At 42.7% G+C, this 24,848-nt stretch overlaps 1 protein-coding gene across 10 annotated transcripts in view; it reads left to right on the plus strand.

The window, feature by feature from the left end:
* The window catches only part of ZFAND6 (zinc finger AN1-type containing 6), a 53,796-nt gene that overhangs the window by 16,463 nt on the left and 12,485 nt on the right, over nt 1-24,848 (plus strand). For 7 of the 10 annotated variants that reach the window (XM_083371389.1, XM_083371388.1, XM_083371393.1 and 4 more), the window contains one exon: nt 21,769-21,938. In XM_083371389.1, the coding sequence (XP_083227515.1) occupies nt 21,785-21,938 (154 nt within the window). In that variant the 5' untranslated portion in view covers nt 21,769-21,784. Of the gene's footprint in view, nt 1-2,154; nt 2,222-3,243; nt 3,263-12,072; nt 12,678-21,768; nt 21,939-24,848 lie in introns of those variants that run through there. The other 3 variants (XM_083371392.1, XM_083371390.1, XM_083371391.1) reach the window with 3 other exon arrangements.

Here is a 24,848-nt window from a genome sequence, read left to right on the forward strand (position 1 = left end):
AGCTCTAACCCTCGCCTGGCAGTGTGTTCGCTTTTTTCTTTTTTTAACCTTTTCACTTCTTGGGATCTGATTTCCTTTTTTTTTTCCCCGGGGTGGGTGGGTGGGTGGGCGGGTAGGGGGGGGGTCTTCCTTTTCATAGCGGTTGAAGTTCTAAAGTCTTCCTTGGTTGTTTCAGCTGGCCCGGGGACCACTTTGCGGAAAGAATGCGAGTAACAAAATTTAGTGGAGGCTTTGGGTTGTAAACAGCCCTTGCATCCCAAGAAAGACGGGAATACAGCTGGGCTGGGGTCAGTTCTTGTTTCAAGACCGATTTCTATTCTATTCTATTCTATTCTATTTTGTTCTATTCTGTTCTATTCCCATTCCCATTCCCCTATTCTATTCTATTCTATTCTATTCTATTCTATTCTATTCTGTTCTATTCTATTCTGTTCTGTTCTATTCCCATTCCCCTATTCTATTCTATTCTATTCTATTCTATTCTATTCTATTCTATTCTATTCTATTCTATTCTATTCTATTCTATTCTATTCTATTCTGTTCTATTCTATTCTGTTCTGTTCTATTCCCATTCCCCTATTCTATTCTATTCTATTCTATTCTATTCTATTCTATTCTATTCTCTATTCTGTTCGTATTCCTATTCCATTCTATATTTTCTATTCTATTCTATTCTATTCTATTCTATTCTATTCTATTCTATTCTATTCTATTCTATTCTATTCTATTCTATTCTATTCTATTCTATTCTATTCTATTCTAAATCTCCATTAGAGCTGGAAGGGACCTTGGAGGTCTTCTAGTCTAGCCCCTTGCACAAGCAAGCAGGAGACCCTATACCATTCCAGACAAATGGCTGCCCAGTCTCTTCTTAAAAACCTCCAGCGATGAAGCACCTACAACTTCTGGAGGCAAGGAGTTCCACTGGTTAATTGTCCTGACTGTTAGGAAGTTTCTCCTTAATCCCAGTTTGCTTCTCTCCCTGGTTAATTTCCATCCGTTGCTACTTGTCCTGCCTTCGGGCGCTTTGGGAAATAACGTGACCCCCCTCCTCTTTGTGGCAGCCCCTCAGATACTGGAACACCACTTACCACGTTACCTCTGGTCCTTCTTTTCTTTGGACTAGCCAAACCCAAATCCTGCATCTGTTCTTAAAAAGCGACCCACCTTTGTTCAGATGTACTTTGGGGGTGTTGCTTTGAAATCTGTGCAAGGAGTGGGCTCGTGAGAATAGCAGGAAGCTTCACGGAAAAAAGCGTGACGCTCTTACTTTGGAGGTGGGAATGTGCAACTTGGTGGCTGGGCTTAGCTGGAAATAAACACCTTCTACTTGGGAATATCTGTCCCTTATAGGTAGCCCTCAACTTATAACTGTTCATTTAGCGGCCCTTCAAAGTTACAACAGAAAAAGTGACTTTTGACCGGTTGTCATGGTTACAACCGTTGCAGCGTGCCCATGGTCACCTGATCAAAATTCGAGCACGCATTTATGAGAGTTGAGCTATTTGTGGGGGTCAGGCGATCCCCATCTGTAACTTTCCCACTTGGCTTTTGACAAGCAAACTCAGTGGGGGCAGGATGGGCGGGGAGCCAGGTTCACTTAATGAGCACATAATTCACTTAACAACCGTAGCGATTTGTTGAACAGGTCGTAAAATAGGGCAAAGGTCCCTTTAAGAACCGCTTTGTTTAGCAGCGGAAATGTTAGGCTCGTTTGAGGTCATTATAATTGAGGACTAGCGTTGTGCAAAGCTCCCTATTTTGGAGGGCACGAGAGCCTGCGCCTCTGGGTGTAAGGTCTCCCTCGTGTGGGAAGGAAGTTTGCCCGTTGCCGGCTTTTGAATTCCTGAACCAATGTGTGTGTGTGTGTGTCGTTTTAAGGGCATGCCCTACCCTTCAGCTTGCATCAGCCTTGACTTATCTCGGAGGAACGTCCAGGATTTGGGCAAGGAAGGGGGTGTCAGCTGTTTGGAGCAAATGTTTTATATCTGGGACGTAATCTGGAAGCCTTGGACAGGAACAGCTGACTTTCAGGGACAAAGTGGTGTTGGTGGCAACAGGACGTGTTGACAAGCAGATCTGAAGAGGGCGAGGCCGTCAGTCTGTCCTTTCCGCTCTCTAAGAGGGCTTCCGGTGAAGCCACTGGCAGATCCCAAAGAGATTCCTTTAATTCAGAAGTCCCCAACCTTTTGGGCACCAGGGACCGATGACGTGGAGAGAGGTTTTTCCGTTTTGCGTGGTTTTGCGTGCTGCCTGCATCCCGTAGATAGGGCTTTGCTTGTTTGTGCAGCCCGGTGGTTGGCATGCCACCGCCTGGTACTGTTCCACGGAACTGGGGGTTGGGGACCCCTGCTTTAATTGATGTGATTTATTATTTGACAGATTGGATGGGAAGAAAACCCTTTGCTATGTAGGGCAGACTTCTTTCTCTCCCTGCAAAAGCAAGGTCTGGAAAGTCAAGCGAGCAGCAGACTCGAAAACCTTCCCTCCGGGCACAGTTGTCTTTATCCCACAAATTGGACGGAATAGAAATTGGCTGAGTTTCTTCCATTCCAGCATACCTTTCTTTTAGAATCAACATTTTAAATCTCCGATGCCCTGGTGAAATGTTTTTTTGTTCCGATGAGGAATTTCTCTGTGTTTTTAATGCACATGTTGGAACAGTTCAGGTTTTATCTGTAGGGATGCCAAGCGGTAGCAATAATAATAATAATGATGATATGCTTTGGCGGTTGGTGAATGTGTGAAATGGCACGTAGGGGTATTTTGCCCCCCTAGGACATTCTTAGGGTGGATTCTCTGAGTAGGATCTACACTAGCTAGCAAAGATCTCATTCTTGCAAGCATTAGATGGAGCTTCAGCTAGGCTGTATGCCAGTTGTATATGTTGTATGCAGGGAAAGTAGATTTCTTACAGCTGAAATTTTTTAAAAAGCGGATTTCAATTTGACATTATGTAAAAAAAGAAATTATATTGCTGGGAAATTCTGGGAGTTGAAGTCCACACATCTTAAAGTTGCTAAGGTTGAGAAATACTGTTGTATTTCATTAATGGTGGAGTTGTCACCCTATCCCTCTTCCATCTGACATGGTGACTCTTGGCTTTTCTTATTCATCTCTTGAGAGATGTACACGTAATCCTCAATCTACAACTATTCATTTAATGACTGTTCAAAGTTACAGTGGCCTGACAAAAATTACTCAGAACTGGTCCTCACGCTTAAGACTATGGCAGCATCACGTTTTGGGTGCTTGGCAACTGGTATGTATTTACAATGGTTGCAGCAGAAAAAGATTGTAAAATTAGACATAGAACACTTAACAACCTCTTTGCTGAGCAACAGAAAATCTGGTGTCCCGATTGTCATAAATTGAGGACTACCTGTAATATGCAGCATTAGGGAAAAGAGTCACATCCAGTCCTTTCCTCTCTCCACTGAAGCTCTTTGGCCCAGTTGTTATTGCTCTCATCCTAGTCAAATTAATGGTGGCTATGAAGTTGAGAGAGGAAGGAAGGTGACCCGTAGATTATGATTTGAGTTCCTTTGAAGAAAGGAAGATAAAATAGAACAGGGGTGTCAAACTCAATTTCATTGATGGCCGCATCAGCATTGCGGTTGCCCTCAGGGGGCCGGGTGGGTGTGGCCTGGGTGGGCGTGGCCTACTGGGTGGGTGTGGCTAGAGTGCGTATGGCCTACTGGGTGGGCGTGGCCAGCTCTACATCTTTCGCATCAAGGGTGCTTATGGGGGCCTGGGCAGGAGTGGGACAGATCTGGGGGTCTCTGGCAGAAGGAGGGTCTCTGGCCAGGGCCAAGGCAGTGGGAGCCGTTCCCTCACTGTTTCCAGGATGGCTTCGCGGGCCACATGAAACCACTTCGCGAGCCGGATCCGGCCCCCCGGGCCTTGTGTTTGACATGTCTGAAATAGAATTAAGGAACAGTATCGGGCAGCTTCTGTGAATTGTGCCCTTCCTCTGCTCACTTGGCAAACCACTTGCAAAGCAGAAAAACAAGTGTTGGAAGGGACCTTGGAGGTCTTCTAGTCCAACCCCCTGCTCAGGCAGGAAACACAATACCCTATACCAGACAATGGCTGTCGAATCTCTTAAAAACTTCCAGTGTTGGAGCCCCCATGATTTCCGGAGGCAACTTGTTCTACTGATTAATTGTTCTAGCTGTCAGGAGTTCTAGGTTGGTTCTCTCCTTGATCAGTGTCCTGCCTTCAGGTGCTTTGGAAAATAGGTTGACCCCCCCTTTTCTTTGTGGCAGCCCCTTAACTATTGGAACAGCCCTATCATGTCACCCCTAGTCCTTTTCATTAAACCAAACATACCCAATTCCTGCAACCGCTGTCCGTATGTTTTAGCCTCCAATTCCCTAATCAATAAGGAGAATAATTGTAGCTCAGGGTTGAAATGAGGGGTCCTTGATGCGCTCTGAGCTTGCTTCTTCTCTTTCAGCCGTTTCATTACCCTAACTAGGTAACATCATCAGTGCTAGGAAGGACTGCTCTCAGCTTATATTCTGGTGTCTTGCCTGTCTGTGTGGGTGGGGGTGGTCGTAGAGCAACGGTTCCCAACCTTTTCTATACCCCGCACCCCTAGAACACTTGTGAGATATTCTTGCTGCCCTTAGAAAAGTTGGAAATAATGACAACGAATTATGCATATACACTACAATTTTGAAACTTCTCAATCCAGGTTTTCGCGCACACACACACACACACACACACACTGGAATATCGTCTCGTACCCGGTGCAAGCACCCCCAGTTGGAAACCCTTGGTGGGCTGTTTGCTGTTGACTTGTTTGGCAGTTCCTTGATTGGGGAGGTGGGGTGTTTACTTGATGATTGGTCTGAAGTTAATCTTGGAGAACCTCTATGCCAGACATGTCAAACACAAGGCCCGGGGGCCGGATCCGGCCTGTGAAGTGGTTTCATGCGGCCCGTGAAGCCATCCTGGAAACAGTGAGGGAACGGCCCCCACTGCCTTGGCCCTGGCCCAGAGACCCTCCTTCTGCCACAGACCCTCAGATCTGTCCCACTCCTGCCCAGGCCCCCATAGGCACCCTTGATGTGAATGATGTAGAGCTGGCCACGCCCACCCAGCTGGCCATATGCACTCTAGCCACGCCCACCCAGTAGGCCACGCCCAACCTGGCCATACCCACCCGTCCCCTTGAGGGCAGCCACAATGGTGATGCGGCCCTCAATGAAATTGAGTTTGACACCCCTGCTCTATGCTGATCTGGGTGCTGATTGCTGGTGGAGAGGTCCTTGGGTCTTTTTGTTCCCTTTTGGGCTGGTTGATTGTCTCTTTTGCATAGTCTATAGATGTTGTGTGTCTATTGATGGCTGATTTGTCAGAGTGCCAGGCTCCTAGAAATTCCCTGGCGTTTTTGGACTTGGCTTGGTCTAGGATGGTCGCATTTTCCCAACTGAAACTATGGCTAAAACAGTCCGTATGTTGTGAAATTAAAGAATTTTCATCATATCTTCTGTCTGTTAGTTGGTGTTCACGGATGCCTTCTGCCAGTCTTCTACCTGTTTGCCCCACATAGTGGTTGCTGCATTCTTACATTGTGTATTGTAGATGTCTCCTCTTTTTTCTTCTGGGGTTGTTGGGTCTTTGGGGTTGCTTAGGATGTTTTGAAGGGCTTTAGTTGGCTTGTGTGCCACGCTGATTCCATGTGGTTGTAGTAGTCTTATCTGCGGTTTTTGAGAGATTCCTGATGTACGGCAGTTTAATTCTTTTTGGGGTTTCTGTTGCTTGGGCTGTATTGGCTTGAGCAGTCAAGGACTTTTTGGTAAAGTTGCACGGATATCCATTTTATTTTATTTTTTTTATTTTAATTCCATTTATATCCCGCCCTTCTCCGAAGACTCAGGGCGGCTTACAAGCTTAGCAGTAGCCTTCATTCTATGTATATGCCTGCTTATTAGGGCTTTCACACACACCCCAAGCGGCATTATTACAAAGTCAGCTTATTGCCCCCAACAATCTGGGTCCTCATTTTACCTACCTGGGAAGGATGGAAGGCTGAGTCAACCTTGAGCCTGGTGGGACTCGAACCTGCACTAATTGCAGGCAGCTGGTGTTACTTAAGGAGGCATTGGCCCACTGCTCCACCAAGGCTCTCATTTTGTTGGAATGTGTTTCCTTTTTCCCCTGTCCAGGTTGCTGCAGTGTGTTTGGGCTGCAGTGTGTTTGATAGCGGAGTACCTGGTTAGTATGGATGGTTTTTTGTTTTTTTTTAGACTTGCGTTTCTACTTTGCCATTGTGGTCTCTGCTGATCAGGATGTCCAGGAAGGGTAGTGAATTGTTTTTTTTTCTTCTCTATAAACTGGATTCCTTTAAAAATGTTATTGACGGTTCTGTGGATGTTTTCTAATTCAGGGGTCCTCAACCTTGGCAACTTTAAGACTTGTGGACTTCCACTCCCAGAATTCCTCAGCCACACGTCTTTAAGTTGCCAAGGATTCTGGGAGTTGAAGTCCACACGTCAAAGTTGCCAAGGTTGAGGACCCCTGCTCTAATTGGTCCTTTTTTTTATTACGGTGAAGGTGTCGCCTACGTACCTGATCCATATTTTCAGTTATATTTGTGGAAGTGCTATGGCTTCTAGACGTTGCATGAAGATGTCTGCCCTCAGTCCTGAAAGCGGTGATCCCATAGGTGTCCCTTTAATTTGTCGGTAAATTTGGCCATTAGATTGGAAGTATGTAGACAAGCAGACGTTTATGAGATCCATAATCCTGGGTGTTTTGATCTTCGAGTATTCAGTTAGGTTAAGTTAGGTTTTTTTTGTTAACTCTTTTGCAATGTTGTATTTGGGGGGTCCTTGCTAGGGATACAATTGGACAGAGGGATATGCCAGGTTTGTGTATTTGGGGGCGTCCAAATACAAATAGAAGCGTGGGAGAATGAGTCCTCTGCTTCTCATCCACAACTGTTCCTCTTTGGTAATATGGCCTTTCTTAGTGAGGTCATCAAGGATTCTTTTGATCTGGTTGTCTAGTTTTCATATTCTGTTAGTGTTCACAGGGATGTAAGTTTCTTTGTCCTCCAGGATTTCTTTTGCTTTTTTGTAGGTATTGTGTTCTCTCCATAATCATAATGGTTTGGCCTTTGTCTGCAGGTAGGATGACGATGGTCTGGTCCTTTTTTAGGTTTCTGAGGGCTGCTTTGCCTTCCGTTGTAAGTTGATTCGTTCTACCTGCAGACAAAGGCCGAACCACGGTCCAGTTCTGGCTTTTAAAGGCGGGTTGTGCAAGTAGAATGGCAAGTCGAATTTTTTTAGGTAGATAAGATGGCAAATTCATCAAATGTATAGATGAACAGCTGAGCAAGGTGGAAAGGGTGAACAAAATAGAGTAAGCAGATAGGGTAATGCATTTATCCTTGGATTTTATTTGCTGAAGAAGAGAGATTCAAATGCTCCAAGTTTTTAAGAGTAGTTTAGACCTAGCCAAACAGTTGAGAATTAGAGAAGGTAAATAAATGCAAAGAGGCTTTGCTATCTTATCCCAGCCATTCAGATGCATGCATGGAAAATGAAGATTGCTTACACTGGGTTGAAAAAAGCATTAGCGTGTTGGAATTTGTGGTTTTCAAACCATAGCTTATGGCTTAGCCTTTCATCAAGCTGAATTGTGTTTTGTTCAGAAACAAGTAAACCCAGTTTGATTTGTGTATCCAGTAAACCACAATTAAATGGTAGCTTAGAGCAATGTATGAAGCTTTTCATTTTTTTGGTGTTCTAGAGTCTTCTTGTTGTTCAAAATACATATAATTTAAGACACATGCAGTATATACAAAACTGGGCAAGCAATCATCAGCTCAGTTTGTGGCGTTTGTTCCAGCCCCTCTATCTGTGAAACTAATAAAATCCTGATGCAATCCTGTGTCCCATGTTGGTCAGACCTGATCATATTCCAATCCCTTTAATAACCACAAAATAGTTATTACAGAGGGACTGTCTTTCAAGGGTAGTGGCTGAGAAATAATCTCAATAAGTCATTGCTTCCTTCTTAGTAGAACCCTTTAAAGCAAGCTGTTCTTTTGTCCTTAATTTTCCCAAACTTTAATTATTTAAAATGGAAAGAAACTGTCCAGTTTCCGATTTGTAGCCCTGATAATTTCCTCTAATCCATACAGACCACAAAGTTTATCTTGTACTCAGAATAACAGAGTTGGAAGGGATCTTGGAGGTCTTCTAGTCCAACCCCATGCTCAGGAAGGAAACACTATACCATTTCGGACAAATGGCTGTCCAGTCTCTTCTTAAAAATTTCCAGTGTTGGAGCATTCACCACTTCTGGAGGCAGGTTGTTCCACTGGTTAGTTGTTCTAACTGTCAGGAAGTTTTTCCTTAGTTCTAGGTTGCTTCTCTGCTTGACTAGTTTCCATCCGTTGTTTCTACTGGTGATTTGGAAAATAGGTTAACCCCTTTTTCTTTGTAGCAGCCCCTTAGATATTGGAACACTGCTATCATGTCACCCCTAGCCCTCCTTTTCACTAGACTAGATAGACATACCGAATTCCTGCAATCGTTCTTCATATGTTTTAGTCTCCAGCCCTATTAATCACCTTTGCTGCTCTTTTCTGCACTCTTTCCGGAGTCTCTACGTCTTTTTTTATAATGTGGTGACCAAAGCTGGATGCAGTTTTATTTCAAACCGGATACAAGTATTCTCAATTTACAACAGTTTATTTAGCGAGCGTTCGAAGTTGCAGCGGCGCTGAAAAATGTGACTTATGACCGTTTTTCACGCTTTGGAACCCCTTGGTCACATGATCAAAATTTAGACAATTGGCAACTGACTCATATTTATGACGGCTTCATGATCCCCTCGGGCTGCCTCCTGATGAGCAAAGTGAAAGGAGAAGCCAGTTTCACCGTCTTCCCATCTTAGTAACCATGTTATTAACTTAACAACTGCACGGCGATTCACTTAACAACCTTGGGTAAGCCATGGTAAGAAAAGTCACAAAAGGGGGGTGGACAAAATTCACTTATCAAATGTCTCCAAATTTTGATCACCTGACCCTAGGGATGGTTGTTGAGTGTGGAAAACGGTAACTTTTTTCCACTGCTGCTGTAACTTCAAACAGTCACTAAATGAATGATTGTAAGTCGAGGATTTACCAGTACAGAATAACAGTTGGAAGGGGCCTTGGAGGTCATCTAGTCCAACCCCTGCTCAAGTAGTAAGACCAGGGAAAATCCCCTGGACAATTCCATGTGACTTGCTTGAATAATTTCAAGGGTTGTTTTTTTTTTTAGAAAAATTATATTGTGAATCACTGCTTTCCATTTTTTATTTCCTAAAACTGCTTTTCAGAAACTCCCTTTTTCCCGCTTATCTCATGTACTGTAATCCCACTAAAATCTAATGTACTAAAAAAAAGGCAAATGTGGATGTTTACATACCTCTTTAATCTTTAATCATTGCTCCGAATTTTTGATTACCTGTACTCCTTTATCTTGACATTGCAATAGAATTGACAAAGTGGCACGAGAGCTTTTTTTCCTCTCTTCATATTTCTCATTACACATTAATTACGTTGAGGACAGTTTCCAGACTGGGTCACCCTCTCTTGTCTGTTGCAAAAATACAACAAAAGAGTTTTGCGGCTGTTTAAAAGCTAGCACGCCGATTATGGCATTTGCTTTCATTGTTATATCATGGGAAAAGAGAGCCGTTCTTCTAAGCTTAGTGCTGTAGAAATCAGCAGCTAATTGAATTTCCCAGGGGGATCATCACAGTTCACATATGCCAGGAAGCAGGAGTTGGATTCTGAATTTTGGCCTACAAATTGGGGTTTTCCTCCTGTGGAGGTATTGTGAGAGTTTATCCAAAATTATACAAGCCCTGCAACAAGGATACCCACTTGTATGCATTAGTTAAGCAAATTAAGCCGGTATGCACACATAATCTTACAGATAAATAGTCTTCAAAGAGCTAAGATGTTTCTTTTGTTGAAATTTCATATCCCGCTGCACCCCAAGGGCCCTGAGCATCTGAGAGCAGTTTACTAAATATTGACAGATAGTTCTCTGGAGGCTTGCAATAGCACAATAGAATAGTCTAAGAGCATGAAAAGAAGGCAATACTAAACCTGTAAAAGATAGAATCCGTTAAGAAATAGTAATTATAAAAACCTGAAGTCTATATTCCACTATCTGCCCCCTAAAACTATAAAAACAGCATCCCAAAGGTGCTTTTTCAAAAGGCAACTTGACTTTCTTTGTTATTCCTTGAAGACATTTCGCCTGTCATCCAAGAAGCTTCTTTAGTTCAGATGTCAGAACGGAAGAGGCTTCTTGGATGAGAAGTGAAAAGCCTTCAAGGAAAAACAAAGAAAGTCCAGGTGCCTTTTTTCAAAAAAACACCTTCGGGACAACCATGGCCTGGATGACTGACAATCTTCACAAACCTAAAGACGTTGGTGCTCTTTGTTGAACCTCTGTACTTTTAGCTGACCTTGCCTAGTTTGAAGAAAGCTAAGCAGTGTCAGATCTGGCTGGTACTTGGATGGGAGACCAGGAAATTCCAGAATTAGAGGCTCAAATGGCTGGTTGAAAAGACCTTTTGGAAGAAGGCCGTAGCCACTCCTATCCGAATGATTACTCAGAAAAACCACATGTCCATGGCCAGGTAGCCTTCGGAGTCAAGGAGAATCTTTTATCAGCGAAATGCTCTTTTCTTTTAAAAATGTTAAAGAGTTGAGTGAGGAGCTCAGTTCCAAATAGCACTAGCACTTATACACCGCTTCACAGTGCTTTACAGCCTTCTCTAAGCGGTTTACAGAGTCAGCACATTGCCCCCAAACAATCTTGAGTCCTCATTTTACCGACCTTGGAAAGATGGAAGGCTGAGTCAACCTTGAGCCTTTCAGCATCAAAGTCCAAGCTGTGGGCAGAGTTAGCCTGCAATAGCAGTAGCACTTAGACTTATATGCCACTTCACAGTGCTTTACAGCCCACTCTGAGTGGTGTACAGGGTCAGCCTATGGCCCCCAACAACCTTGGGTCCTCATTCTACCAACCCCTGAAGGATGGAAGGCTGAGTCAACCTTGAGCCGGTAAGGATCAAACTTCTGGCGGTAGACAATGAGCTAGCCTGCAAATAGTGCATTCTAACCACTGCGCCACATGGCAAATGTGGTAATGACGATTTGTTTTGCTGAAACAGCAGATACCTATTGAGACTGAGGGGTAGAGCACAGTTCAAGTTCTGCTTAAATCCCAATGGTTCTGCGTTTTCCGGGCTTGTGCTTAGATCAGCGACTGATTTTTTCCCCCAGCTTCGCTTCCCACCGGCGAAATGGGGGATTCATGATAGTCATTGCGGGATGGCAAAAGGAAATAATGGTTTGAGAGTCACTCTGCCTATGGAGACGGCTGGAGATGGTGTTTGAAGAGTTGCAAAAACCTGTAAGCAGAAGAACGAGTCAGGAGGCAGTTGCAGCACAGAATGTGCAAGAGTTCAGGAATATTGCCAATGGACGATTGGGTGGTCACAGCGCCCTGCATTGAAATTATTTCCTTCAGCGTCTAGAGGTTACCCCCAAGGTTGCCGAAGATTGCTCACCAAAAGGACCACATTTTTTTTTAATCCCATTTATATCCCGCCCTTCTCCGAAGACTCAGGGTGGCTTACAATCTAAGCACAAACCAATGTGCTTAGCAATAGCCTTCATTCTATGTATATGCCTGCTTATTAGGGCTTTCACACACACCCCAAGCGGCATTATTACAAAGTCAGCTTAATTGCCCCCAACAATCTGGCTCCTCATTTTACCTACCTCGGAAGGATGGAAGGCTGAGTCAACCTTGAGCCTGGTGGGACTCGAACCTGCACTAATTCCAGGCAGCTGGTGTTACCTAAGGAGGCATTAGCCCACTGCTCCACCAAGGCTCTTTCTTCATAAGGAACCCCAACTTTTCAGGATGATGAGTTCCAAATTTTGTTACTGGAATATGCCAGGGAGATTGCGTGTCTGCTTAATTGAAGGCGATTATAGCTTTCCTCCCCAAACCTTATCACAGCATGGTGATAAAAGTTTGATAAACAGCCTGTAAGAAATAAAAGAGAGCTGGACTCAAATCGTTCCTGGTGAAACATCATATTTGGTAGCTGTAAACATTTTCTGCTAGAAGCCTGCGACTGCTTTGACTTTCGAAAACCGATATCAAGCTTCGTCTCTTAAGAATTCCAATCCTACTTTTAGTTAGGGCAATCAATTTTTTTAATTAGATCTGAGCAGCCCCCCCTTTTTCCTACAATGTGTGGATGGAGAAAGGTGGCAATGCAGTTTCATTTGCTTCTCCTATTGGCAGATCTTGCTTATCTTGTTTTTCCAGAATTTTGCAGGCTTAAAAATACAGAAACAAAAGTCTCTTTGGCTGGAGCGTTGCCAAAAAAAAAAAAAAGTAGAAATGGATCCTTCCTCCACTCCCTTTGGCTTCTTCCTAAGGCCGTTTGGACTGTCTTTGCTGAGCCTTTAAAATCGTAAACTTTGTATGCTGATCAAAGCGCAGGGATTTTTGGAGTTGCTAGGAGAATGAACAGGCCCCTTGGACCATGGCTGTACTTTTGCCAAAACAAATTCACAGGAAAAAGCAAAGTGCCTTTGCTAGAAGAAGGTGATGTCTAGATGGCTTTAAATGGTGAGAACTGAACTAAATGAAGGGGCATGGTAGCCTAGTGGTTAAGATGCTGGGCATGTCCACCAGAAGGTTGGCAGTTCAAGACCCAAACACTGCAACCTAATGATTCGAAAGCATGAAAATGTGAGGTACCACTTTGGTAAGAAAATTAACAGTGTTTTCAGAAGATAGTCAACTGTGACTTTTTTGAAATGCTATAGGCGTGGTAAACTACATCATTGGAGGTTTAGTGATACTGAGAATAGACAAAAAAAAAGAACTACTTAGATATTATGCAATGTAACCTCTGTCTGGACTCATGATTTGGCTGAGTAAGTTTGTTCCCTTCTTTTGAACAATTTGAAATGCTCAGATCAACGCTAGCAAGCTCTTCATTAAAATGCAAGCATTCTGATCTGATTTAAAAGCCGTGGTGCCACAGTGGTTAGAATGCTGTGACCTTCCAAGGTCAGTAAAATGAAGAGCCAGATTGTTGGGGGCAAGATGCTAACTCCGTAAACCAGGGGTCTTCAAACTTGGCCCTTTTGGGACTTGTGGACTTCAGCTCCCAGAATTCCTTGCCTGGCTGGGGAATTCTGGGAGTTGAAGTCCACAAGTCCTAAAAGGGCCAAGTTTGAAGACCCCTCCTATAAAACTCTTAAAGCAGGCTGTAAAGCACTATGAAGTGATATTTATTTTATTTTTATTTTTTATTTTTATTACATTTATATCCCGCCCTTCTCCGAAGACTCAGGGTGGCTTACAAGCTTAGCAGTAGCCTTCATTCTATGTATATGCCTGCTTTATATAAGTCTAAATGCTACTGCTGGTGCTATTGCTATTTAGCTAAATGGCAGGTGTAATTTTTTTTAAAAAGGTAGGACTAAAAAAGAAAGAGGTTTGTGGGGAAAGTCCATTAATTCCGGCTTAATTTTCCAAATTAAGTAGATTCCTGTTTCAGGATTTTGACTGGGGGTAAGTAAAGGGTAAGGGACGCGGTGGCTCAGTGGGTTAGGACGCTGAGCTTGTCGATCTGAAGGTTGGCAGTTTGGCGGGTCGAATCCTGAGTGCCGTGTAGCAGAGTGAGCGGCTGTTACTCGTCCCAGCTTCTGCCAACCTAGCAGTTCGAAATCACGTAAAAATGCAAGTAGAAAAATAGGGACCACTACGGTGGGAAGGTAACAGCGTTCCGTCTGCCTTTGGCGTCTAGTCATGCTGGCCACATGACCACGGAGATGTCCTCGGACAAGCGCTGGCTCTTCGGCTTTGAAACGGAGATGAGCACCGGCCCCTAGAGTCGGAAATGACTAGCATGCATGTGCGGGGGAACCTTTACCTTTACCTTTAAGTAAAGGGTTAGTTGCCCATATAACTAGAGAAAATTCCTGAATTTAAGGAATATTCAGAGTTAACCATTGATATTGTTGATGACTAGCCTTAACATTTATTGGGATAAACATGCTTTTTACTGAATTCCATGTATAATTATTCACCTATAAATGTGAGATTGAGTATCGGATATCCCAAAAGTCACATTTTGGGTGGTAAATTGAAAATGTCACTCTCTTCCTGGCTTAGAGTAACCTTTTCCAGGAGGACTGTTTTAGCTGCTTCAGGAGCAGAAAAAGAAAGAGAGAAAAAACCTGCTGAATTTCTTTTTTGTGGTCATTGTTTTTATTGAACGGTGTCATTAACAATCATTATCAGATGCATAGGGGAAAAATACATAATATAAAAAAGACCACTAAACAGTAAGTAAAGGGACGAGTACTGTTTGTGTACATACTTATCAGAGGTGTAAAATATTGCTATTGAGGTACATCATGAAATCCATCCATATTTGATAAAGTTGTGCTTCCAGCCTCTGATGTCTCATTATTTCATGTTGTTGCTGTTTTTTTCCCCTAATGTGGCAATTAAAGAGGTAGTAACATTGTTGGGTTATTCTTTTTTCATTTAAAAATAAAAAAAAACTTTGGTGGAAACAATCTTTACAATGTATAAGGAGACAAAATAAATCGCTAAAGTTTGTTTCAGTTTTTTTTTTTTTTTTTGGTCTGACCTCTCTGTTAGGTTTGAGAAGCTTCCAGCATTGCTTTCTGTACTGCAAGTTCACATAACACAGTACTCTGTCTTTTTAATTCGGTGTGGCGCTTTACAAATATGTTCCACGTAACTGCAAATGTATGTGTGTTTGGTTGGTTTGTTGGCTGCTCAGTGGCCAGGTCCTCAAGGCAGCGTACAGAAAGGGTGCAACACACATCATGATAATGAGCAAAAAATAATAATGAACCAGCCAGGTTGAGGAGGATAGAGTGGAGTGGAATAGAGTTAGAATTAGAATTAGAATTAGAATTAGAATTAGAATTAGAATTGAATGGAATAGAATAGAATAAAATAGAATAGAATAGAATAGAAAATATGGAATGGAATGGAATAGAATAGAATAGAATAGAATAGAATAGAATAGAATAGAATAGAATAGAATGGAGAATGGAATAGAATAGAATAGAATAGAATAGAATAGAATAGAATATGGAATAGAATAGAATAGACTAGAATATGGAATGGAGAATAGAATAGAATAGAATATGGAATGGAGAATAGAATAGAATAGAATAGAATATGGAATGAATAGAATAGAATAGAATAGAATAGAATATGGAATGAATAGAATATGGAATAGAATGGAATGGAATAGGAATGGAATGGAATAGGAATAGGAGTAGAATAGAATATGGAATGGAGAATAGAATATGGAATGGAGAATAGAATATGGAATGGAGAATAGAATAGAATAGAATATGGAATGGAGAATAGAATAGAATATGGAATGGTGAATAGAAAATAGAATAGAATAAAATAGACAGATTGTAGAGTAGAATAGATAGAATGGAGTGGGGAATGGAAAGAATGGAATGGAATAGAATAGAAAAGCTTTATTGTCACTTTAAATGTACATTAATACATTAAAACGAGATTTTTGTAATTCTTAATTTTGTAAATTTTCATAATTTCATAACTCAAAACACACATTGCTGTGATGGATTCATAATTTCCCCTAGTCCAGTGCCTTTCCTAATAAACAGTTACTGGCCTTTGGGCAGAAAGTGAGGTGCTAGGTTACAAAATTAGTTTGCCCCTAAAAAGTTGAATTGAATTAAATTACTCCTTGACAACAGTCTTATCTAGAGACAGGTTTTACATTTTCCAGTTTTACGGTATCAGGAAGCGAATTTCTTTCTTTGATCCTACTGTCCCTTTTTACTACAGTAGTAACTTCTCTGTTTCCTTTTAGTCTGACGTGGCAGCTTGCCGTTTTTTTTCCCTGCAGTGACTAATTTGACGTTCTGCCAAGTCATGTCAAACCTTTGACCTAGTTCAGCTCTCGTGTCATCAAATTATTGTAGGACTTCCTCTTCCCTGCTTATCTTAATTTTGTTTTTGTTTGCAGAGGTGCTATCTCCCTTCATCATTAAGTATCTACCTATCTTGTCAATAACCTATAATTAAGTATTGGTTGGATCCTGTTTACCAGATGATTGAACTTGGAGTAAATCCATAGTACATTATTTAAATTATTGTTCATCTTTGGATTGTTATACCATGCTGTGAGTACTTTACATTAAAGGCTGGTTTACCATGATTAAAATAAGTCTACTTGTTTGGAGTGATTATTACCGTGAAGCTTGAACTTAGATTAACTTGAAACAAGCTAAGTTTCAGTCATAATGGCTAAGCGATTTTTTTTAGCATTTTTGGGGTGGTTTTTTGAGAAAATTATTGATTCATTTAATCAGAAAACATCTTTTTCCTTGTACTGGCTTGGTTAATGTTGAAAACTTTGTTTTTGTTTTTTTAATGTTACAAGAGCTTGGATATAGTTGCAATTACAGTTTTTTGTTTGCTTTTAATATATCTCCTTGTGTCATTTTTTTTTCCTTTTGTGTATGGGCAAATTGCTCATGTTTATTTTTGTTTTATGTTAATCTTGTTTTGCTTGAAAACGTGTTAATAAGAACCATCTGTTAAAAACAGATTGTGTTTTATGCAGCTGATTTGCCCTCAAGTGGTCTTTTGTTTGCTTTTTATCTCCATTAATGTATGAATCAATAAGCATTATTTTTAATCTAGCTGTAAACTCTAATGGCTCCAATACGTTTCCCTCCCCAGAATATTTCTCCGCAAACACTTCCATGTCAGGAGTTAACATTTTTTCACTTTTGTAAATGAGAAGGTGAAACTCAAAAGAACCTAGAGCAATTGGAGTTTTTGATCTTTGTATGTTCTTGTTTTGCTCTCTAGAATAGTCCAGAGGCGAGGATGCAGATTGATTGAAAATGGAAACAAACTGCTTTCTTAATTGGTAATGGTTCTTTACAAAGACTGTGTTGCAACTTTGCAATATCTTAGAATAATATCACAGGGCTGATAAGGCGTGAAATCCATGATTGTGAGCCATATCATGCTTCCTTTGATACGCAACACGTTTCCTGCCCTACCTGGATTTTTAAGGGGATTTTCTTAAATCAACTGTTGGTCGCTACATGGACATTTTCCTGCTCCTAAGATGGAAGTGGCTTATCGTTTCTTTCCGATTTCACCTGGGCAGTCTCTAAGGTCTATGGATATTCTTAGTCATCCAGGTCATGATTGTCCCAAAAGTGCTTTTGGGACTTTATTTTTCCTTGAAGACATTTCACTTCTCATCCAAGAAGCTTCTTGAGTTCTGAAGAAGGATTTTACCCAAGAATTAAGGGGCTGTCCAGATTAAGGACAACCCTTAGATATGGGTGGACTGCCTATTACTAAAAGTGGTGGACAGCGTTGTCCTTCCTCAAGCCGATGAACTGCTGAAGTTGTGCAGTGCTTTCAGGAACCTCTGAAGCCAAACACTTTTAATGTACAGTGTTACCTTGGTAGTCACCTGCTTTGAAACTCATCGAATGTGGTACTCAATGCATTTTGATGTCAAAAGTTTGTCCCGGTACTCATCATTTGTTTGATACTCAACACCACAAGCCTACAACTTGTCAGCGTCAGCTGCCTTGTGACTCACTACATTATTCCTTATGGGAAAAATGTGTTTGGTACTCATTGTTTTTGATACTCATCGCACCTCCCAGAATCAATAAAGGATGAGTACTGAGGTACCACTGTACAGCCGGTTTTCAGAGGTTCTTGAAAGCATTGCGCAACTTCAGCAGTTCATCAGCTTGAGGAAGTACAATGCCATCCGCCATTTTTAGTAGTAGGCAGTTCATTTTTTTAAGTATGAGTAACAATTTAAATAGAAATTTGAGTTAAAAATTTGCCAAATTAGGGAATAGAACTTATTCTTATCCTAGGGACTGCCTCTAGCCCAATTCGGCTTGGCTTCCAAGATCTAACTAAGATGGCCAGATGCTACCATTTGGTGAAGCTAAGGAAATATAAATGAAGCCATGCTAATTTTAGCATGATCTGTAAGAGGCAAAAATGCCTACTTCTTAGGGCTAATCACTTTATTAGCATTAGCATATTTTAGTTTGGACTGGCATTGCAACACTTCTGGTTGCTTGATGTGATTTGATCCATTATGTCATTTATTTTCTCCGATGAAATCATTGAAAAAAAAAATCTCCAAGAAAAATAATGCAATTCATGACATGTTTTTATTGTATCAGCTCCTGCAGAGATTTCTACTAGCTATTGGATATTTGGATGGAGAGATGAGGTCTAATTCCAAAATGTTTTTCCCAGTTTCTTGGAAAATTAGCATTCACGTTTAGATTCTTGCTTGTAAGCATGGTGTTGAAAGATGCATTTGGCGGGGCCGTATAATATTTGACATGACTGTACTTTGCAAATCCTGAATTGTACTGGTGTGGCGTACAAATTCCTTAATGCCAAAATCTGAGCTACACTTGTGGAACTACTGAGGCTTTAAGCGTGCTGGGTGTTCAATTTGGGCTGCTGAAAAATATTCTGTACTAGAGAAGCTCTTTGCTACTTACCATAAAGGGAAGAAATTACCAGTCAAAAGTCCAAGGTGAAAAAATCCCTTGGGAAATTCTCTAGTTGTTTTGGGTTAGGGGTTTTTTTTTTGTTTGTTTGTTTTTTGTTGTTGGGGGGGTTGTTTTTTTAAAATCCCATTTATATCCCGCCCTTCTCCGAAGACTCAGGGCGGCTTACAATCTAAGCACAAATCAATGTGCTTAGCAAAAGCTTTCATTCTATGTATATGCCTGCTTATTAGGGCTTTCGCCCCCCCCCCCCCCCAAGCGGCATTATTACAAAGTCAGCTTAATTGCCCCCAACAATCTGGGTCCTCATTTTACCTACCTCGGAAGGCTGGAAGGCTGAGTCAACCTTGAGCCTGGTGGGACTCGAACCTGCATAAATTGCAGGCAGCTGGTGTTACTGAAGGAGGCATTAGCCCACTGCTCCACCAAGGTTCTATATTTTGCAATTCCCCAGAGACAGCAGTCCGAGTTGAGAGACGATGGGCCCTGATTAAAACAAAATGGTGGAAATTCAGCTTAAGCTCCCTTCTCAATTCACAAAGGATCTCCTTCTAAAAATAAAGCTTCCTCCGTCCCTATTGACAGATTCTGAATTGCGTTCAGAAGGTCAAAACGGGAAGTGGCCATCAAAAGTGAGAGGCGTTGTCAAGGTTGAAAGGAGGAGACAAAACTTTGCACGAAGGTCCAGGCGGTCTTTTCAGTCTAAGCAGTTAAATGTTTCTTCTGGCAACACAGGCAGTCCTTGACTTGCAAAGGGTTCATTTATTGACCATTCAAAGTTACAACGGCATTGGGGAAAAAAAGGGACTTTAGGACTGTTTTTCACACTTAACAGCCGGTGCTGCATCCCCCCCCCCTCGGTCATGTGATCAAAAGTCAAATGCTTGGCCACTGGTTCACATTTATGTCAGGTTGCAGTGTCCCGGGGTCACGTGATCTTCTGACAAGCAAAGTCAATGGGGGAAGCCAGATTCATTGAACAACCGCGTTCCTAATTTAACAACTGTTCGTGATTCACTTTAACCACTGTGGCAAGAAACGTCAGAAGAGTGGGGCAAAAGTCACCTAACAAACATTTCGCTTAGCAGCAGAAATTTTGGGCTCTGTTGCCGTCGTAAGCCGAGGACATTTGCCATCCATAGTTCCCGCAGAGAGCTTGGTTTTGGGGAGGAGATGCTATATACAGAAATACAGGAAAGTCGAAGTCAACTTTTTGTGCTCTCTCTCTCTCCATTAGCTGCCGAGTGGGTGTGCAATTTCCACCAGAGCTTTTAATTCCTGCCCAGTGAATTCTTTTGCAATACATGTGGAAATCCTGGAATATTGCTAGCTGTTTGGGAAAGCGCAGTTTTAATAACAGAAGTGTAAAAATAGTCATGTTTCTCAGTCACCGAATCAGATGTGACAGCGCCCCTTGATGCTAAAAAGGAAATGGGAGATTTTGCCTGTGTGGGTGGCTGCCGTTGTATTTACTTTAAGAAAATCAGTGCTTTAAAAAGTAAGAAAGCAGGAGTGCTTTCTCTCGGCGTTAAAATTTATATTTTGCTTGTAGAAATTGCAATTCGTGGCCTCTTTAAACATAAAAAAAAAATAGCCGGGTTGGAGAAGACAGTTAAGTAGGAGCATAGAAAGCTAATGGCTTTGATGAGTTCTTTATTTAGATTGCATTTAATAAAACTTTTTTTTTTTTTGCAATGCTGTTGATTTGAGGTGGACGATATGGATTCTAATCAGAAGGATGGAAGACTGAGTCAACCTTGAGCCTGGTGGGATGCGAACCTGCACTAATTTATTTAAAAGCTTAGCTTTCGTCATTGTCTGCTGACATCGTCAGAGTTCTAGCCAGGATTGAGAATCACGTTCTTATAGTCTCTGTAATGCCAATCGTTTGGCTAACGAGCATGTTACCGGTCTATTCGTCTATTCGTTGCGCTCGTTGACAGCTATTTGAATTTCGGTGCTCTACAGAACGGAAACAACAGGGCAATTGATTACGGGAGGGCGTGAGCCGAATAGACCGGTAACATGCTTGTCAACCAAACGATTGGCGTTACAGAGACTATAAGAACGTGATTCTCAATCCTGGCTAGAACTCTGACGATGTCAACAGACGCTAACGAAAGCTAAGCTTTTAAATAAATTCTTTAGTCTCGGTGATCTGTGTTTTAGTTTTTGAATATAGATTCTCAGTCATCCAGGTCATAGTTATTCCAAAGGTGATTTTTCGCGAAGCAACTGGACTTCCTTGTTTTTTCTTTGAAGATGTTTTGCTTCTCATCCAAGAAGCTTCTTCAGCTCTGCCTGGATGGCGGGGCATGGAAGGATTCCATCAAGGATTATAGAAGCTTCTTGGATGAGAAGCAAAATGTCTTCAAGGAAAAACAAGAAAATCCAGTTGCCTCCTGAAAAATCACCTTTGGGATAAACAAATCCAGAATACCTTTGCTATCTAACGAACTCAGTTGAAGCTGTTTCTTGATTGACATTTAATTACTGCTTAATTCGAAAGAATGGAAAGAAACCAATCTTTTAACACCTTGGAAAGTGCAGATAATGTCTTTGGAGTCATTAGTCTGATTGATGAGTCTCAAGATTCATCCTCCAGCTAGGAGAAATCAAGAGCTAGTTGGACTTGTACTGAATCTGGTTTTCCCTGTTACTCCATTCTTTCTCTGCTCTTTCTTCCTGTTTTGGTACATTTGGTAAGGTGGAAACTCGTTTCTTCTGTGGTTCTTACTGGTTTTGCACCAGTTACTCCAGTTTCAGAATGTTGATCTTCAGGGTATGCTTTTGATATGTAAGACAAGGGATTCCGAGATACCCTGTAATCTTGCTCTCCTACCTTTAGATGAAGAATTGGAGGCAGATAACACCTGGTTTATTAATCCATGCCAAGGCTGGTTGTATACACTTTGTCAGTCTCCCAAGGAAGGAAGGAATGAATCTTTATTGTCAAAGTACAACATGTCATTCTAACCTCCTGGGGTAAAAATACGGTTAATTTCTTGAAAAAGGACGGAGTTGGGTTATACGGACTTCTGTTTAGCAGTTTGAAAAGACTGAGGTTGATCTGTATTTGCTGAAATCATTCCTCCCTTGTTTCTTAGGTCACGAGAAAAGATTATGGCTCAAGAAACTAATCATAGCCAAGTACCTATGCTATGTTCTACTGGATGCGGATTTTATGGAAACCCTCGTACAAATGGCATGTGTTCGGTATGCTACAAAGAACATCTTCAACGGCAAAACGGTAGTAATGGTAGAATTAGCCCTTCAGGTAAGTGTGATGCAACAAAGGGCTCTGAATTCATGTGTTGTTTCCTTCCTAGAGGCAAAATCTGGGGGGCAAAGTGGAATACAGGCCAAACCAACCAACCAACCAACCAACCATTGGACAAAGTGCAATGGTGTCCTTAGAGGCTAGAAGAAGAGAAAAATGTTAGGGATCAAGGCTCTCCAATTTATGCTCAGCTTCCCTTGAGGGAAAAGTTCAACCCAGTTGATTAGGGGGCTAGAATAATTGGTTTCCACTTATATGCCTCCTTCTGGGTGGTCTTCAGTTTCCATGAAAACTCAGCACTGTCCACACCAGCTGTGGAATTCTGGTGATGTCTTTGTATCAGGACACTGCCCAGATGTGTTTGCATTGGGAGATTGCTCTCTATATCAGAGAGAGGATAAGAAATGATAGAGAATGATAAAACAGAGTTAACGTATGGATGATAATGGATAAAAGAGAATTGTTTCCCCTTCCGTTGTGATGTTAGAATTCTATTAGAATGAAGTTTGGTGAGGTACAATTCTGTTGAGAGATGTCACTTTTTTATCCTCATACATCTCTGAAAACCATGAGCTTATAGTGGTTAGTGTGTTGGGATTGGATCAGAAGATCCAGATTCATATCCATTCTCAGCCATGGAACCTTTTGCCCGATGACCTTGAAGGTGTGCTGTGGGGAACGGGGGAAAGGGAATGTTGTGTGCCACCTTGAGTTCTTAAAGAACTTGTTAAATCTTAATAAATGAAATTGTTGACTTCCAGAACATCTGCCACTAATTGCTGGGATGGCCACTAGTCTGGGTGGTTTTCAAAGGGAAGTAGAGAGATTAAGGGAAGAAAGTGATATGAATGACTTCTGTTGGCAGTGTACAACCTCTTACAGACAACAACCCTGGAAAATAGTTCCAGGGAAGCAAGTTGGAGTCATCACATGCTTCTACTCTACCTCCAAAGTCTCCAAAAGCATCTGGTTAGTTGCCCTGTGTTACAAAATACTAAAGCTGATGGGCCTTTGGATTGATCCAGTTGACCTCTTAGGTTTAATTTAATTTAATTTAATTTAATAACATTTATATACCGCCCTTCTCCCTGAGGACTCAGGGCGGTTCACAGGGCAGAATAAAATAGCAAATACAAACATTAAAAAAGATTAAACAATTGCCCTAGTTAAAAACAATGGAAATACAGTGCTAAAAACCCCAAGAAAAATTAAAAGACCCAAAGATAAAACAACCCCAGCAATCCCCATCAGGCTAGGCCAGCTTGTACAAACAGAAATGTCTTAAGATCGCGACGAAAGGAGCGAAGATCGGGCGCCATCCGGAGCTCTACCGGTAGCTGATTCCACAGCTCCGGAGCGCCCACAGAGAAGGATCTCCCCCTGGGGGCCACCAATCGACATTCTCTGATCGGTGGCACCCTGAGGAGGCCCTCTCTGTGGGAACGCACAGGGCGCAGGGAGCTTGATGCCGGCAGTAGATGTTCCCTGAGGTACTCCGGCCCCATGCCATGGAGTGCTTTGAACACCGTTACCAGTACCTTGAATCTCACCCGGAAGACAACTGGCAACCAATGCAGCTCACGGAGCAGAGGTGTAACGTGGGAGTATCGGGAGACTCCCAACACCACTCTCGCGGCTGCATTCTGTACCAGTTGGAGCTTCCGGGTGGTCCTCAAGGGCAGCCCCATGTAGAGAGCGTTGCAGTAGTCCAGACGAGAGGACACGAGCGCATGAGTGACCGTGCATAGATCATCCCGGCTAAGATAGGGCCGCAACTGACGCACCAGGCGAACCTGTGCGAAGGCCCCCCTAGTCACAGCTCCTATATGGTCTTCCAAGGTGAGCCGTGAATCTAGGAGGACCCCCAAGTTGCGAGCCCTATCTACGGGGGGTAATAGTTCACCCCCCATAGCCAGAGGTGGAATGTCCGAATAAACCCGGGATGAAGGTATGCAAAGCCACTCAGTCTTGTCGGGGTTGAGTTGGAGTCTGTTCCTCCCCATCCAGACCCGAACCGCCTCCAGGCAACGGGACATCACGTTGAGGGCATCACTGGGGTGGTTTGGGGTCGAAAAGAAAAGTTGGGTATCATCAGCATACTGATGATACCCAACTCCAAAGCCACGAATGATCTCACCCAGCGGCTTCATGTAGATGTTGAACAGGAGAGGCGAGAGGACCGACCCCTGAGGAACTCCACAAATGAGAGACCTCGCGGTCGACCTCTGCCCCCCTGCCAACACCGACTGCGAACGTCCCAAGAGATAGGAGGAGAACCACTGTAAAACTGTGCCTCCCACTCCCAATCCCCTGAGACGCCGCAGCAAGATACCATGGTCGATGGTATCGAAAGCCGCCGAGAGGTCTAATAGGACTAGGACAGAGGAATGCCCCCTGTCCCGAGCCCTCCAGAGATCATTCACCAGCGCGACCAATGCCGTCTCCGTGCTGTGCCCGGGCCTGAAACCCGATTGGTACGGGTCTAGATAATCCGCTTCATCCAGGACCAGAGGGAGCTGATGCGCCACCACACTCTCAACAACCTTCGCAAGAAAGCGAAGGTTGGAGACAGGACGAAAGTTGTTCAATACAGCCGGGTCCAGGGCAGGCTTCTTGAGGAGAGGCCTCACCACCGCCTCCTTCAAGACGGCGGGGAAGATACCCTCACTCAAAGAAGCCGATATAACTGCCTGGAACCAGCTGTGTGTCCTCTCCCGGGCTGCATAAACCAGCCAGGAAGGGCACGGGTCCAGTAAACATGTGGTGGTGCTCAGCCTCCCCATGATCCTGTCCACTTCCTCCGGAGTCACAGAATCAAACTCCTCCCAGGTGATATCGACAAGACCACCCGTGTCCTGATCGTCAGACTCTGCCCAGTCAGAGTCCAGACCGGTCCGAATCCGAGCG

Source organism: Vipera ursinii, assembly GCF_947247035.1.
Source record: "Vipera ursinii genome assembly, chromosome: 11".
NCBI classification, from domain to species: Eukaryota; Metazoa; Chordata; class Lepidosauria; order Squamata; family Viperidae; genus Vipera; species Vipera ursinii.